We start from the raw sequence: 15,183 nt of genomic DNA on the forward strand, positions 1-15,183 counted from the left end.
TCCTCTGTGTAGTATGAAGGTAAAACAGTAGCAAAACTCGAGAGCATGTAAATGTGAATTTGAGAACTTGTACAATAAATATTCGTACTTGTACATGAACATTTACACTCACAGCTCCAATGTGAAAACCTGTAAAATAAAAATCTGAAGTTGAATGTTGAAATTTGCACTTGCAAACAATAGTCACAAACCTGTATTCTGAATCTGAAGCTGCAGACAAGTAGACACAAATGTGTAAAATGCCATTCACAGAAATACAACGACAGACACAAACTTGTAATATATATTTTGCGTTTAATCTTACGTTCACATTCGCGGTACTTCCTCAATTAAGCACTTGCAGCTTCTCAAATCTGTCACTGCAATTTCAAATTTCGCGCCTTGACTTTTGCTACTATTTTCGCGATATATCAGGTGCAAAACTAACTTGTGCACTTGAAACTGAGAGGCGGTGAGAGGGAAAGGGGGGCGGGAGGAGGGGGGTCAAAGGAGCCGTTTTATTGGTTGGCACCTAGCCAATGAAATGGGAGTTCGATGATGTCACGAAACCCGCGTGCACTGAAACACTAACATGGCTTAATGCATTAGACTGATATTAAAATAAATAAACGAAATTATCAAACTCAGTAGACACAATGCTAATGCATACTACAGAAAAGCAGATGAGCACAGAATATGACGTAAAACATATGACGTATGCCATATATATATATATATATGCCCTATATATATATATGGTATATATACCATAGACTGTAAAAGACACACACACAAACACACACACACACACACACACACACACACGTACGTATATATATATGTGTCTTTTACAGTCTATGGTATATATACCATATATATAATTTATTTATGTTTTGTTTGTTTTTGTGTGTCCAACAGTTAGGCTAGGGTGAATATTTAAAACATTTACATTTTTCCAAAGCGACTTACATTGCATATTAAGGTATACATTTTACATTCTTATCAGATAATTTAGGTGCATTTTCATATTGCAATGGAATTGGCACATATATATATATATATATATATATATATATATATATATGAAGAGTTCAGATGCAAAAGCCTCTAAATGCCATTTGAAATTTTCTTATAGAATGATCATTTTTATCAAGCTCGTATATTTAAGTTCAGTAATTTCACTTAAATGATAATTAATAGGTAATCTTCACTGCCATTTAAGTGAAATTATTGAATTTAAATATACGAGCATCTGAACTCTTCATATATAGGCTATATATATAAAGCAAATGTGTGTTCAGTGCAAATAAACTTGCTGCCTAGTGTTTTATTAATAAAGTAACAAATTATGTGTTTTTTTTATTGTTTTTAATTTTTATTTTATAACTGTTGGTCCATTAAGCCTCATTAAGTGTTTTCTTGGGTTCGAGGAAAACGTACAATTAAACGCGTTGCGTTCATATTCTGTGCTAAAAATTTTTCTGTATAGGCTATATGGTGTTTCCTGTTTGGTCTTTTAATACCACTGTCTCAATTAAACGCGTTGCGTTCATATTCTGTAAAACTATTCCAGTAAAACTAATGATATTTCATAAAAATATTTTCCAAGCGTTTTAAAAAATAGCTGATACATATGCATACAAATGTTTGCATTGTGGCTGGCGTTGTTCATTGGTGAGGCATCGACCAATAAAATGACTTCATTCCGACCCCAGCCCCGCCCCCGACTCTGCTCTCTCAAGTCTGCATTTACAAGTGCACGAGTGAGTTTTGCTACAGGCATATCGCAAAAAGAGTAGCAAAAGTCAAAGCGCTAGGATTTGAAGCTGTACTGCCAGATATGAGAGGTTGTGAGTGCCGACTTGTGGTTGTACAACGAAACGAAACTGAACTAAAGCACAAAGATAAATGTGTAGTACACAATTGTGCCTGTCATTTTGTTTATGTAAATGACACTTTACACATTTGTAACTATTAATCTGCAACTTCGAATTCAAAACACAGGTGTTCAGAGTATTGTCTGTGTGTGCAAATCGATAGATGCAGCTTTTCACATCAGAGCTGCAAGTATAAATTTCATCTTACAAATACAAATATTAATTTTACAAGTTCTCACATTCAAATTAGCAAGCTCTCGAGTTTTGCTACTGTTTTACCTTCATAGTGTAGGGAGGATTGCGCTGCCAGGAAAGTCTCAAAAACACACACACACACAACCAAGGCGATTCACACACGTGAATGACGATTTGCACATTCACATTCAAGGATTAACTCGTACATTTTAAACATTCAAAGGTTTTTGTGCACAGTTGTATTTCTACGAATTGTGTTTTGCATTTGTGAAATATATTTTATGAATATATAATTTTATTTTGTGCACGTGAATTGCTTTTTGTGAATGTATATTTTTTTCACGCACGTGATTTTTTTTTTTTTTTTTTGGGTACGTGAATTAGGTTTCATGCATGTGAAACTGTCTACGCATGTATGAATTATGTTTTTTGCGTGAATAATATTTGAGACTAATCTGCTTCCATAGAAACTAGCGATGGAAAACACCAACAAAGGCAAAGCATAAAACGTACTTGCATGTTGTGGTTCATACATCATCTTCTTTTAAAGTGGGAACTGCTCCATCTTTCAGGACAAACTTTTTTTTGTGAATCCGGTGTGAACTCGCTTAGATCCACGTTATGACTCTAATGCAACTCTTCCTCTTCTCAACTTGGGTGTGTGTCTGTAATACAGCTGTATAGTACTAGCCCTGAGTGAATTGATATAATTATTATGACCGCCGCTATAGAGCTGGTAAGTCCCGCCCATTCCGTAAAACCCCGCTGGACCTCAAAGTTGAAAAATCGTCAATGCAAGTGAATGGGAGAAAATAATTATTTTCTGGTCCCGTTTGAATTGTGCCATGAATGTGAACATATGTTGTCAAATGCGGCGCGCTGTAGCCGTAGTTCTGTCGTCAATTAACTCATGTAAGAATCAAAACGGCGATTAAAGCGGTCAAAACTGCATGTATTTGTTATGCATGTGTCACATTTGTCTGGATTAAAATATTCTGCTATGTGAGATCACAATATAAGGCACAGATATGTAATGTTTTAATGTCCAAATAAATGTGAGCACTGTGCGATAGGCATTCATTTTGCGTTAATTTGTAAAGGACAAACAAAAATGGATAATTTTTAAATCCATAAAAAAACTTAATTTTACATTCTGGCAACATTACATTATGAAAAACATAACATTTTACATTATGTGCTGTTGACTTCCGCCTTGTTCACATTCTTGCACATGGGGATTCAAAAGAGAACTTTTGTTTTCCTTTTTAATTTAGGTATGATAGAACTGTTGCAATTATTTATTTTGACAACTAATATAGAAAGTTAAACTTTTTTTTGACAAACTCAGAATTGTTTGAAGAGTTCATTGATTATATAAAACGTATTGAAGGTTGAATAATATTTGGACTACAGTATTATCTGCATGTTATCTCATCCATGAAGATGCAACAATGTAGAACAAGTATTAGAGATTTTGAGAACCAGAACCAAGCTAACTGAGCAAGCTGAACTTTAGCTATAGTGTGTGCCCTTTTATTACTATTTAATTCATTTGAACATGAGGTGGTGGGTAATAAAAAATAAAAAAAATCACTCATGTATTCCATGATTCCTAATTCACTACTATCTCAATTACAATTAAGTACAAAATAACTTTATTCAGTTGTGTATAGGCACTAAAACTATGGAAGCTTGTTTCCGCCACTGAATAAAACATTTTAAAAGATAATTGTGACTTTTTATCTCACAATTGCGAGTTTACATCTCGCAATTCTGACTTTATTTCTCAGAATTGCGAGATATAAAGTCAGAATTGCGTGAAATAAAGTAATAATTCTGAGATATAAAGTCAGAATTCTGAGATATAAAGTCGCAATTGCGAGAAAAAAAGTCAGAATTCTGACTTTATAAGACGCAATTCTGACTTTATATCTCAGAATTCTGACTTTATAACACGCAATTGTGACTTTATATCTCGCAATTCTGACTTTAAAACACGCAATTGCGACTTTATTTTACGCAATTCTGACTTTATATCTCGCAAAGTTGAAAAAAAGTAAAAAAATAAATAAACAGAGCTCCTCTGTCCCTTATTTCTGAAGGCATTATTGTCAGATATAAAGTCAGAATTCTGAGATATAAAGTCAGAATTCTGAGATATAAAGTCAGAATTCTGAGATATAAAGTCAGAATTCTGAGATATAAAGTCAGAATTCTGAGATATAAAGTCAGAATTCTGACTTTTTTTTCTCGCAATTGCGACTATATATCACGCAATTCTGACTTTATATCACGCAATTCTGACTTTATAACACATAATTGCGAGTTTATATCTCACAATTCTGACATCTTTTCTCGGAATTGTGAGATATAAAGTCCAATTCTAAGGGGAAAAAAAAAGACGGACTTTTTTTTTTTTTTTTACAGAATAGTTTATATCTCACAATTCTGACTTTATAACGTGCAATTGTGACTTTATATCATGCAATTCTGACTTTATATCTCCCAATTGCGTGATATAAAGTCAGAATTCTGAGATATAAAGTCAGAATTCTGAGATATAAAGTCAGAATTCTGAGATATAAAGTCGCAATTGCGAGAAAAAAAGTCAGAATTCTGACTTTATAAGACGCAATTGCGACTTTATATCTCGCAATTCTGACTTTATATCTCAGAATTCTGACTTTATAACACGCAATTCTGACTTTATATCTCGCAATTCTGACTTTAAAACACGCAATTGCGACTTTATTTCACGCAATTCTGACTTTATATCTCGCAAAGTTGAAAAAAAGTAAAAAAATAAATAAACAGAGCTCCTCTGTCCCTTATTTCTGAAGGCATTATTGTCTCGTGAGATCTGATGCGATATTTTGGCTGTTGTGGACGATCATTGTAATAATGCAAATGAGGGGCGCATTGATTGGTGGCAGGAAGGAGGGGGGTTGACACCGCAGGTAACGCTTCAGCATATCATTCCAAAATGACATCATGGCGCAAGTTGTGAATGAACCCGACCTGGCCGCGACCATCTTGGGAGAGACAAAAACATTTCCATGTTGATTCTGGCAGTCAACAACAGAGCAACTCACATGTGCACCACGTTTCTGCATCTTTCACGGTCGAGTGCGTACTTCGAATCGGAATTCAGTAATGGCGGCGCTCGACTGAATATGAGGGGGAGAGGGGCAGGGCGGGCAATCATAACATACATTTTTTCTAGTGGAAAAGTGAAAATTACAGGTCATGACTCCTTTAAAATAAAAAGGAATTACAAAAAGGAATTAATTAAAGAGTTGTTAAAATAATAAAATAACCAGAAATTAGTAAAGAGTGTAAGGAATTATAAAACCAAAAAGAAGTGCATGTCAGTGAGATGACTGACATTTTATTGCCCAATTACGTGAAGTTTATGTTGCTGTAATTATTTTTCTGTAGTGGTTGAAGAAGATAAGTGTCATGGTGATGTTTTATCCATGCCATAGTGTGAGAAATAACAGTAATCTTTCAATTGAGCAGTTTTATAGTCTTTTGTCATCTATCTGACTCAAATAATGTGTTTCTAACAGCAAACACTCAAAATAAAGTGAGATGATCTGCTGATGATCTTGAATGGCTTGTTGAATGAGTGTTGATAGTCTGAGGCTCATCAATATGAACAGATCTGCTGAAAACACTCTTTATTTCATGACAATAGTTCCTGTTATCACCTCATTTATTATGCTGATGTCTTCAGATCTCCTGTAAATGGCCACTTAAAGCTCATTTCATTGGTGTCAATAGACTGGGTAATTGTTGGTAACTATACTGTACCTTTATTTCTGTGTTTATGATTTTAACTGTTTTTACCATTATTTTTATATTTGGAAGAATTTAAATTATTTAGATTATTTTCTTTAATTCTAGATACCTGTCTTTTAATGATGAAACAGAATAATGTTAGGATTAGCCATACAAATAATGAATGGATTGGCATCAGTTACTGTAGGATGAATAGATAGACAGACATAAAGGCATACAAACATAAGTTCAACATATAATAAATAATAATAAAATAAACAACCCACTCCACTTGAATGCTAAACGCTTGTGTTATTTCTCACAGGGTTATTCATTTGAGCTTGTGTTTCTGGTGTCCCACTTTCACATTCGCATGAATAGAAGTCAATGAAGAAAAAGTCTAGTGTGAACGCCCATTAATCATTTAAACGTTTTAGTAAAATAAATATAAATCTCAAAGTTGGTGTCAACATATGGCAGTATTGTATATTTTAATTTTAATATCATGTTAGATAGAGTCATTTGTCAAATCAAATATATTTAAAAGTGTTTGCTAAAGAAACATGGGATTTGTGCCTATAATGTTTAAAAAAAAAATAATTGGAAGATAGATTTACCTCATTGAAAGTTTCAAGGACATATAATCAATTTATAAAAAGGCATTCTGCAAATGATCATAATATTTTAGAAGTGATATTTATATGTTGCATAGAAGTGTCATTAATAATAACATAGGCCTACTCAGTAGGCTAATTGATATGTTTTTGATTTTGGGCAGATTAGCTCCTCCTACACCAATTACATCATCAATTAAGCTCCTCCCACAGCAGTTCGGCAATAAATGCTGTAAATTCCCATCAGCTACAAGTGAAGACGAGCATCAGAGCATCAGGAAGAGCTGAAATCTGCAAAGACTGAGTTTATTAAAGAGGACAGTGAGAACATGAGTGATCCAGAACCCTGCAGAATGAAACACACTGAAGATCCTGAAGAACAAAGAGGTTGGTGTTTATTCTTCATTCATTCATGATGCTGAAGAACATTCATGTTAGAAACATTCAAGCACTTCTTCACATTTAGACAAACAGTTAAACTATGAAATGGTACAGAATGTTCTTGTTTTTTTTTCAACAAATGGTCAGTAATGGGAGGTTTGAGACATTTTTATATTGATTGTCAACATCAGATCAAGCTAAATACTATTTTAACTTTTATATTACAACTCTTTTATATCTGGTTCCCAATTTGCAACAAAGTTACATGAATTTTAGTCATTTTCAACATTGTTTACAAAATTACATATTTTTTTAGGAATAATCAGTAAACACCAAGTTACTGATAAAGTTGTATTTGTCAAATATACAAGTTATTCATAGTTATAGAGATTCTTCTTACATAACTTTGGTAACAGGGTTGATTAATCAACACTGTACAGTTTGTGTAAAACAGAATGGATATAGATTATTTTCTTGTCCTCCCATCATGCAGTAGAACGAGCCCAGATGATGGCACTTCCTGAGTGTCACAATTTTAAGAAATGCTCTGTTTTCAAAAGAAGGAAAATCATGTCAGGAGTTACAGGGTTGAGTGAAACAAGTAGGACACAGATAAAGCTAATACAATTTAAAACTAGTTAAAGCCACGGCCGCTCTACAATTTCTACAGACAACTGCAGTGGTCGTGAAATGACGTCACATTCTGCGGCAGCTTTTTTACAAACATAAATTCAACAAATAACTAATAATCCACTCCACTTGAATGCTAAACGCTTGTGTTATTTCTCACAGGGTTATTCACTTGAGCTTGTGTTTCTGGTGTCCCACTTTAACAGGTATATGAATAGAAGTCAATGAAGGAAAAGTCTAATGTGAACGGCCATTAATACCTGTAATTCAAACATTTTTAGTAAAATAAATATTAATCTCAAAGTTGGTGTCAAAATATGGCAATATTGTATATTTTAATGCTGACTTTTTAAATGTTTTTATATTGTTGACTGAGGTCAACTTATGACGTTCGCTTAGTTTTTACATTCAACAACATCAAAATATTAGTCATAGGCTATTTCCTACCCTGGTTTTGAGCCTAGCTCCTGAACGCTCGGTTTTTATGGGCGTGCCGCATTAAAGACTTGGAAGTAAACACCCACTGCTATGATTGGATAACAGTTTTGCATATTATAATAAGTTTCATGTAATGCGTGAATCGGTGGGTGGGGCTAAACAGGCAGTGTTGAAGTAGGCGTTGATAATCTTCTGAGGAGGCGGTGTTTGACACCCTTTGACGTCATAGTTCCCCACTTTGAAAAACCTGTCGTTCGCTGTGCCTGGTGTCAATAAAAGCTTTTATTGGATTAACAAGGAAGTTGTCAGTTCTGAAACTTATAGGATATTCTTATAATACGAAGACCTCTTATATGTCAAAAGCTCAAGGAAAATTTTATTTCTCAGTTCATCACCCCTTTAATATCATGTTAGATAATTGTGTCATTGATCAAATATATGTAATAGTTCTTGCTAAAGAAACATGGGATTCGGACCTATAGTGTTTTTAAAATAATTGGAAGATAATTTTTAGAGCCCGACCGATATGGATTTTTGGGGGCCGATGCCGATACCGATTAAAAAAAAAAGCCAGATACCGATATATCGGCCGATATTATTTATGTGTATATTATAATACAGTAGCAATATTATTTATGTGTATTATAGTACAGTAAGTTTGGACACACTTTCCAATTGGTGTGTACAAACTTTTGATGGGTACTGTATATAGAATACACAGTATAAACAGAATAAATATATAAACGTTTTGCAATGATCACTCAAATGTGGTGATCAAACACTTGTGTGACAAAGATATGTAATGGAGGCAGGGTGAATGATAGAATGAGAATTTGAGCTGTAACCAAACTAGTTTGCATTGCATTTTATATTTTATTATATTCTAAATACGGTTGCATAATCTTCACTAACGACTTTGTCCTTTTAATTTAGTCACCTTATTTAAAACATAACTTGTATCAATAAATATATCAAAAGTGTCACTGACAAAACCTTATCTTCTATTTTTAATCTTAATTTCTCTAATATCTACCAGTGGAGGAAGAACTCAGATCTTTTTAGTAAAGTAAAATGAATCATATCATAATGAAAACGTTTATAATTACATATGTACAGTAGTTTTATACTATTTTAAATTAGTAAGCAAAATGTACTAAACGTGAAACTAGGCTAGCCTACTCTTAATGCAAAATGGCCCTATATGAAGTGTTATAATTATATAAATTATTGGAGTAGGGCTGGACCCGAATATTCGAATATTTGTTCGGTGGGTTGGTAGTGGATTTGAAAATTTGACATTTGAATATTCGTTTTTTTTTTTCACATCTGGGATCCCCCGCGAAACGGTTCTCATTCGTGCTTGAATAAGGCCGGCGACACACTGACTGCGGCATGACCGTTTTTATTTCGGCTCCCATGTTAACAGGTTGGAGTTTGCACACTGCCTGCGTGAGACACGCGTCTCTCAGGCCCGGCTCGAGCCACGCGGAAAACGCGTGCAGTGCATGCTAGAAATATAACCGACGTCTGAGTGTTCCAGCAACGTGTTCTCTGGCTAGAGCGCAGAACAGCGGAGTTTGTATGGACGAAGTGCATGCCTGAGCTTGTGTTTTGGGTTAAGCTGCGTTGCTTTGACATTGTGGAAAATAGAATAATAGAAACAAAATGTATTAGCCTTTTTACCCGTTATTATCAATTTAAATTAATCTCGTTTTTTAATTTAACAATTTCGTTTTTCTTTATTTAAATTTCGTTTTTCTTTATTTAAATTTCGTTTTTTCTTTATTTAAATTTCCTTTTTCTTTATTTAAATTTTGTTTAATTTCTTTATTTAAATTTTGTAATTTCTTTATTTAAATTTCCTTTTTCTTTATTTAAATTTCGTTTTTCTTTATTTAAATTTCGTTTTTTCTTTATTTAAATTTCCTTTTTCTTTATTTAAATTTCGTTTAATTTCTTTATTTAAATTTTGTAATTTCTTTATTTAAATTTCCTTTTTCTTTATTTAAATTTCGTTTCTCTTTATTTAAATTTCGTTTTTTCTTTATTTAAATTTCGTTTTTCTTTATTTAAATTTCGTTTTTCTTTATTTAAATCTACCCTTTACTGTCAGTAATTTGTTAGTCAGAAAAATATTAGATTACCTTAAAAGTATTGCTTAATTTAACAGACCTGTGTGTGTGCGTTTTATATCACTGCAGTGTCCTTCTCTGACGCATTCTCTGCCTGCGGGAGGTGCGCCGCTTCCAGCTCGCGCTGTTCTGTAGTTTACTAAAAGTGTATTAATTCTGAACGTGTCGCATCTCGCGTGTCCATCTATATTGCACCAAATGCCACAATGCACTCCCTTGAGAAGTGATTGGATTAAATAATAAAAATGCAAACGGACATACAGACACATAGAGAATCCTACCTTTATTAGAGAGAAAAATATGTTCAGCACCGTCTATCCGATGTCCATTACTACCGAAGCTTCGAAGCTCAAAAAGCTTTAACACTGTGTCTACACCAGAAGCAGCTGTTATTTTTTGCCACTTTTGCCAGTTCTTTGTGACAGCTTTTAGGTGCTTTATTGGCAGCGTCATCCTTACATAAATCACGCACGGCGCACGCTGCATTTTTTTTTTTATATTAATTTATCGGCCATTATAAATGCCGATACCGATAGTTAGGAAAATGCCTAATATCGGCCGATAATATCGGCCTGCCAATATATCGGTCGGGCTCTAAATTTTACCTCATTCATTTACCTCAATCAATTTTAAAAAAGGCATCAAATTATCATAATATTTTATAACATTTGTCTACTTTCTACTATTACATCAGGGCTCAATTTCATGTCATTTTAACTTTATATATCTCTCATTGAATTATTTTGATGTACTGAAAATTTAATTTATTAATTTTTTCTTTCATGTCAGACCTGATGGAAGAGAGCGATGAGAGTGAAGAACTGAGAGAAGTGGAGGAGGAACATCATGTCAAACCTGGAGAAAAACCTTTGAGTCGCACAAAGACTAAAAAGACATTTTTAAAGAACAAAAAAGCCAAGAAATCTTTCACCTGCACTCAGTGTGGAAAGAGTTTCACAAGAAAATGTAGTCTTGAGCGTCACATGAGAGTTCACACTGGAGAGAAGCCGTTCTCATGTGATCAGTGTGGAAAGAGATTCTCATGCAAACGAAATATTGCGCTTCACATGATGATCCACACTGGAGAGAAGCCGTTCTCATGTGATCAGTGTGGAAAGAGATTCTCATGCAAACGAAATATTGCGCTTCACATGATGATCCACACTGGAGAGAAGCCGCATGTATGCCATCAATGTGGGAAGAGTTTCATACGATCAGAAAAGCTTAAATTACACATTAGAATCCACACAGGAGAGAAGCCGTTCTCATGTGATCAATGTGGAAAGAGTTTCACAAACAAACGAAATCTTGCTTGTCACATGATGATCCACACCGGAGAGAAGCCGTTCTCATGTGATCAATGCAGCAAAACATTTATTAGGGCATCAGACCTGAAGAACCACCTGACAGTTCATACGAAGGAGAAGCCACATTCATGTTCTGTGTGTGGAAAGAGTTTTTCACTGCGGCAACATTTAAAAGTACATCAAAAAATTCACACTGGTGTGAGAGAGTACATGTGCTTTGAGTGTGAGAAGACTTTTATTACAGCGCAATGTTTAAAACTGCACCAGAGAATTCACACTGGAGAAAAACCTTACAAGTGTTCACACTGTGACAAGAGATTCAGTGTGTCATCTTCTCTGAAAACACATGAGAGGATCCACACTGGAGAAAAACCTTACAAGTGTTCACACTGTGACAAGAGATTCAGTGAATCATCTTCTCTGAAAACCCATGAGAGGATCCACAGTGGAGAAAAACCCTACAAGTGTTCACACTGTGACAAGAGATTCAGTCAGTTGGCCAATCTGAAAACACATGAGAGAATTCACACTGGAGAGAAAACTTACAAGTGTTCACACTGTGACAAGAGATTCAGTCATTCATCATGTCTGAAAACACATGAGATGATCCACACTGGAGAAAAACCTTACAAGTGTTCACACTGTGACAAGAGATTCAGTCAGTCATCACATCTGAAAACACATGAGATGATCCACACTGGAGAGAAGCCGCATGAATGCCATCAATGTGGAAACAATTTCACATACAAATATACTCTTGATCGTCACATGAGAGTTCACACCGGAGAGAAGCCATACACATGTGATCAATGTGGGAAAAGTTTCAGTCGATCTTCAAACCTTAAAGAACACATGAAGATCCACACCGGAGAGAAGCCATTCACATGTGATCAATGCGGAAAAACATTTATCTGTGTATCAGCACTGAAGAGACACCTGACAGTTCATACGAAGGAGAAGCCACATTCATGTTCTGTATGTGGAAAGAGTTTTTCACAGCGGCAAACTTTACATGCACATGAGAAAACTCATACTGGCGTGAGAGAGTACATGTGCTTTGAGTGTGAGAAGACTTTTACTACAGCGATATATTTAAAACTGCACCAGAGAATTCACACTGGAGAAAAACCTTACAAGTGTTCACACTGTGACAAGAGATTCAGTGTGTCAACAAATCTGAAAAAACATGAGAGGATCCACACTGGAGAAAAACCTTACAAGTGTTCACACTGTGACAAGAGATTCAGTCAGTCAACAAATCTGAAAACACATGAGATGATCCACACTGGAGAGAAACCTTACAAGTGTTCACATTGTGACAAGAGATTCAGTCAATTGGCAGATTGTAAAAGACACGAGAGGATTCACAGCAGAGAGAAGCCGCACATGTGTGATCAGTGTGGAAAGAGTTTCGTTGTTAAAAGTCACCTGAAGCTACACATGAAGATCCATACAGTGGAGAAACCACATGACCACAGTCGTTTATTTTCATGTGCTGAGCAACATGAAGTCTCTTCTGTTCAAGTTAGTCACACATCACCCTATAGCCAAATCTCTCCTCTCCACCTATAGCCGGTGTGTGGTGAGCACAGGACACTTTGTTGATTGATTGATATCTATTAACTTGTGTTCAACCAACAGGAATCTGTTATTTGTCAGTTCAGATCTATGCAAAAAAACAAAACAAATTCGCTCTCTGACAGTAGGTGGCGCTCATGTAAAAGCCTATACTGGGCTCTAGACTGCAACTAAATGGTCATATTTTGCGACTTTTTTTTTCTGCCGGTGCGAGAGCAGCCATTTCTGCTGCATATGAGAAACATCACACGGCAAACAAAAGCAGAATGGAACCGCGCTACTCGTTTGAGCTGCGCATTGCAAACAATTATATCAGCTCGAAGCAATTCTAGACAGAGGTTTACTCGTGGGCCAATCTCGATCACAAAACAACGTTACTACACAGCGCTGGCAGATCCATTGAAAAAGCATTTCACCCAAAAAGGAAAAATAGCACATGATTTACCCACCCTCAAGTCATCTGTAACGGTCACCAGCTGGAGTGCCCTTGAGAGCCACCAGAGGACACTCCACATCAGACTATTATCACTCCCTCACAAACTACATTCCCCATAACTCACTGCCTGGACTTATCATCACTGATTGCATTCACCTGTGTCTCATCACCCTGTTAGTCTCAGCCTATTTATACCATGTTCACTCATTCACTCACCGTGAAGTTTTGTTTTAGTATCACACTGCAATTCCGAGCATTCTTCTGGTTTTCTTGTCTCTTGGTTTTGGATTTCTTGCCCTTTTCCCTGGATTACTCTTTTGCCTCTGCCCCCTTCCTGTTTTGTTTGTTTGTTTGTTTGTTTGTTTGTTTGTTTGTACGGACTGCCTGCCTGTGTTTTGACCCATTGCCTGTACTTTGGATTGCCCATAATAAAGCTGTGTTTGGATTCTCCACCTTCGTGTCTTGGAGCAGTTTGTGACATCATCCTAGGTGTATATGACATTCTTCTATCAGATGAATACAATCAAAAGTTATATTAAAAAAAAATGTACTGGCTCTTCCAAGCTTTATAATGCAGTGAATTGCTGTTTCTGTTTTGAAGTCCATAAAACTGCATCTATCCATGATAAAAGTGCTCCACACGTCTCCGGGGGGTTAATACTGGCCTTTTGAGAAGAATGTAAAATACACGTCAGATAGAGCTTAGATCGGGCCCAACAAATCAAGCCCGACCCTACCCGAGCCCGATGTGTCCGAGCCCGGCCCGGCCAGACACGTTCACTGTGATTATGAGCCCGAGCCCGATTTAAACCCGACCATTTTTAATATGTGGGCCGTTGTAACCAGGGGTGGCGCCAGAATTTTTTTTAACACAGGTGCTGCTGTGCTAGATCAGTTAGGCTACAGGGGGGATCTGCGCAGTTGAACAAGCACAACATTCAGCATTCAATCAAATATTCTTAAAGATGAATTATTATTAATAATGTTACTTCAACATATTGTTATTTCAACATAATATGTGTGTGAGCAACAAGCAAGATGTGCATTTGTTAATTCGGTGACAGCGCGAGTTTCAAATGTAAGTGACCGTGGCGCGCCGGCGATTCCATGTCATGATTATTTGTCTGCTAAATTGCTTTTTATGTATTAAATCTACGCAATTGGTTGATGAAAAATTTATTAAAATTAAAATACAATTTATACTAAACGAAATTCACTTTAAAGAAAAACTTCCTTCAAAACAAAACTTAACAAACTTGACACTAAGGCCCGGTTTCACAGACAGGACTTAGACTAAGCCAGGATTAGGCCTTAGTTCAATTAGCACATTTTAGTAACTTTTATAAAAGTGTCTATGAAATAAAACATTAGTGGTGTGCATCTGGAGACAAAACAATTGCACTGACATATTTTAAGATTTGCCAGTGCTAGTTTCTCTCAGTTGAAACAGCTCAAAAGTGCAATTTAGTCTGGGACTAGCTTAAGTCTCGTCTGTGAAACCGGGGATAAATGTGCTTATTCAATGGCTAAAACACGTATAGGCTAGACTCTCTTTTTGAACAAATTGCAGCACATTCATTTAATTCTGAATTTTGCACATGTACGTTGAAAGGCATTTGTTTGTGCATAGTAAAACATATCTGTAACATTTATCACGTTCATAATTGTGCGTGCATTTATTAATTATTATCTCAATGAATAATGCGACAAGGAAGAAACATGTAAACTGCGTTGTTTGTTTATTCAGAAATAATTGAATGGATTGGAAAAGTAACAAAAGAGGACATCAAGGGCTGAGGCTGCACTACTATCATAATTTCTGTCATGGCAAGACTG

At 35.6% G+C, this 15,183-nt stretch overlaps 1 protein-coding gene across 3 annotated transcripts in view; it reads left to right on the forward strand.

Moving 5' to 3' along the window:
- The window catches only part of LOC311291844 (uncharacterized protein), an 81,549-nt gene that overhangs the window by 16,990 nt on the left and 49,376 nt on the right, over nucleotides 1–15,183 (forward strand). The window contains exons 2-3 of one of the 3 annotated variants that reach the window (XM_084411151.1): nucleotides 6,610–6,832; nucleotides 10,816–13,732. In XM_084411151.1, coding sequence (XP_084267277.1) covers nucleotides 6,775–6,832; nucleotides 10,816–12,905 — 2,148 coding nt within the window. In that variant the 5' untranslated portion in view covers nucleotides 6,610–6,774 and the 3' untranslated portion in view covers nucleotides 12,906–13,732. Of the gene's footprint in view, nucleotides 1–6,609; nucleotides 6,833–10,815; nucleotides 13,733–15,183 lie in introns of those variants that run through there. The other 2 variants (XM_084411152.1, XM_084411154.1) reach the window with 2 other exon arrangements.

This window comes from Rutilus rutilus, assembly GCF_951802725.1.
Source record: "Rutilus rutilus genome assembly, chromosome: 1".
Lineage (NCBI taxonomy): Eukaryota > Metazoa > Chordata > Actinopteri > Cypriniformes > Leuciscidae > Rutilus > Rutilus rutilus.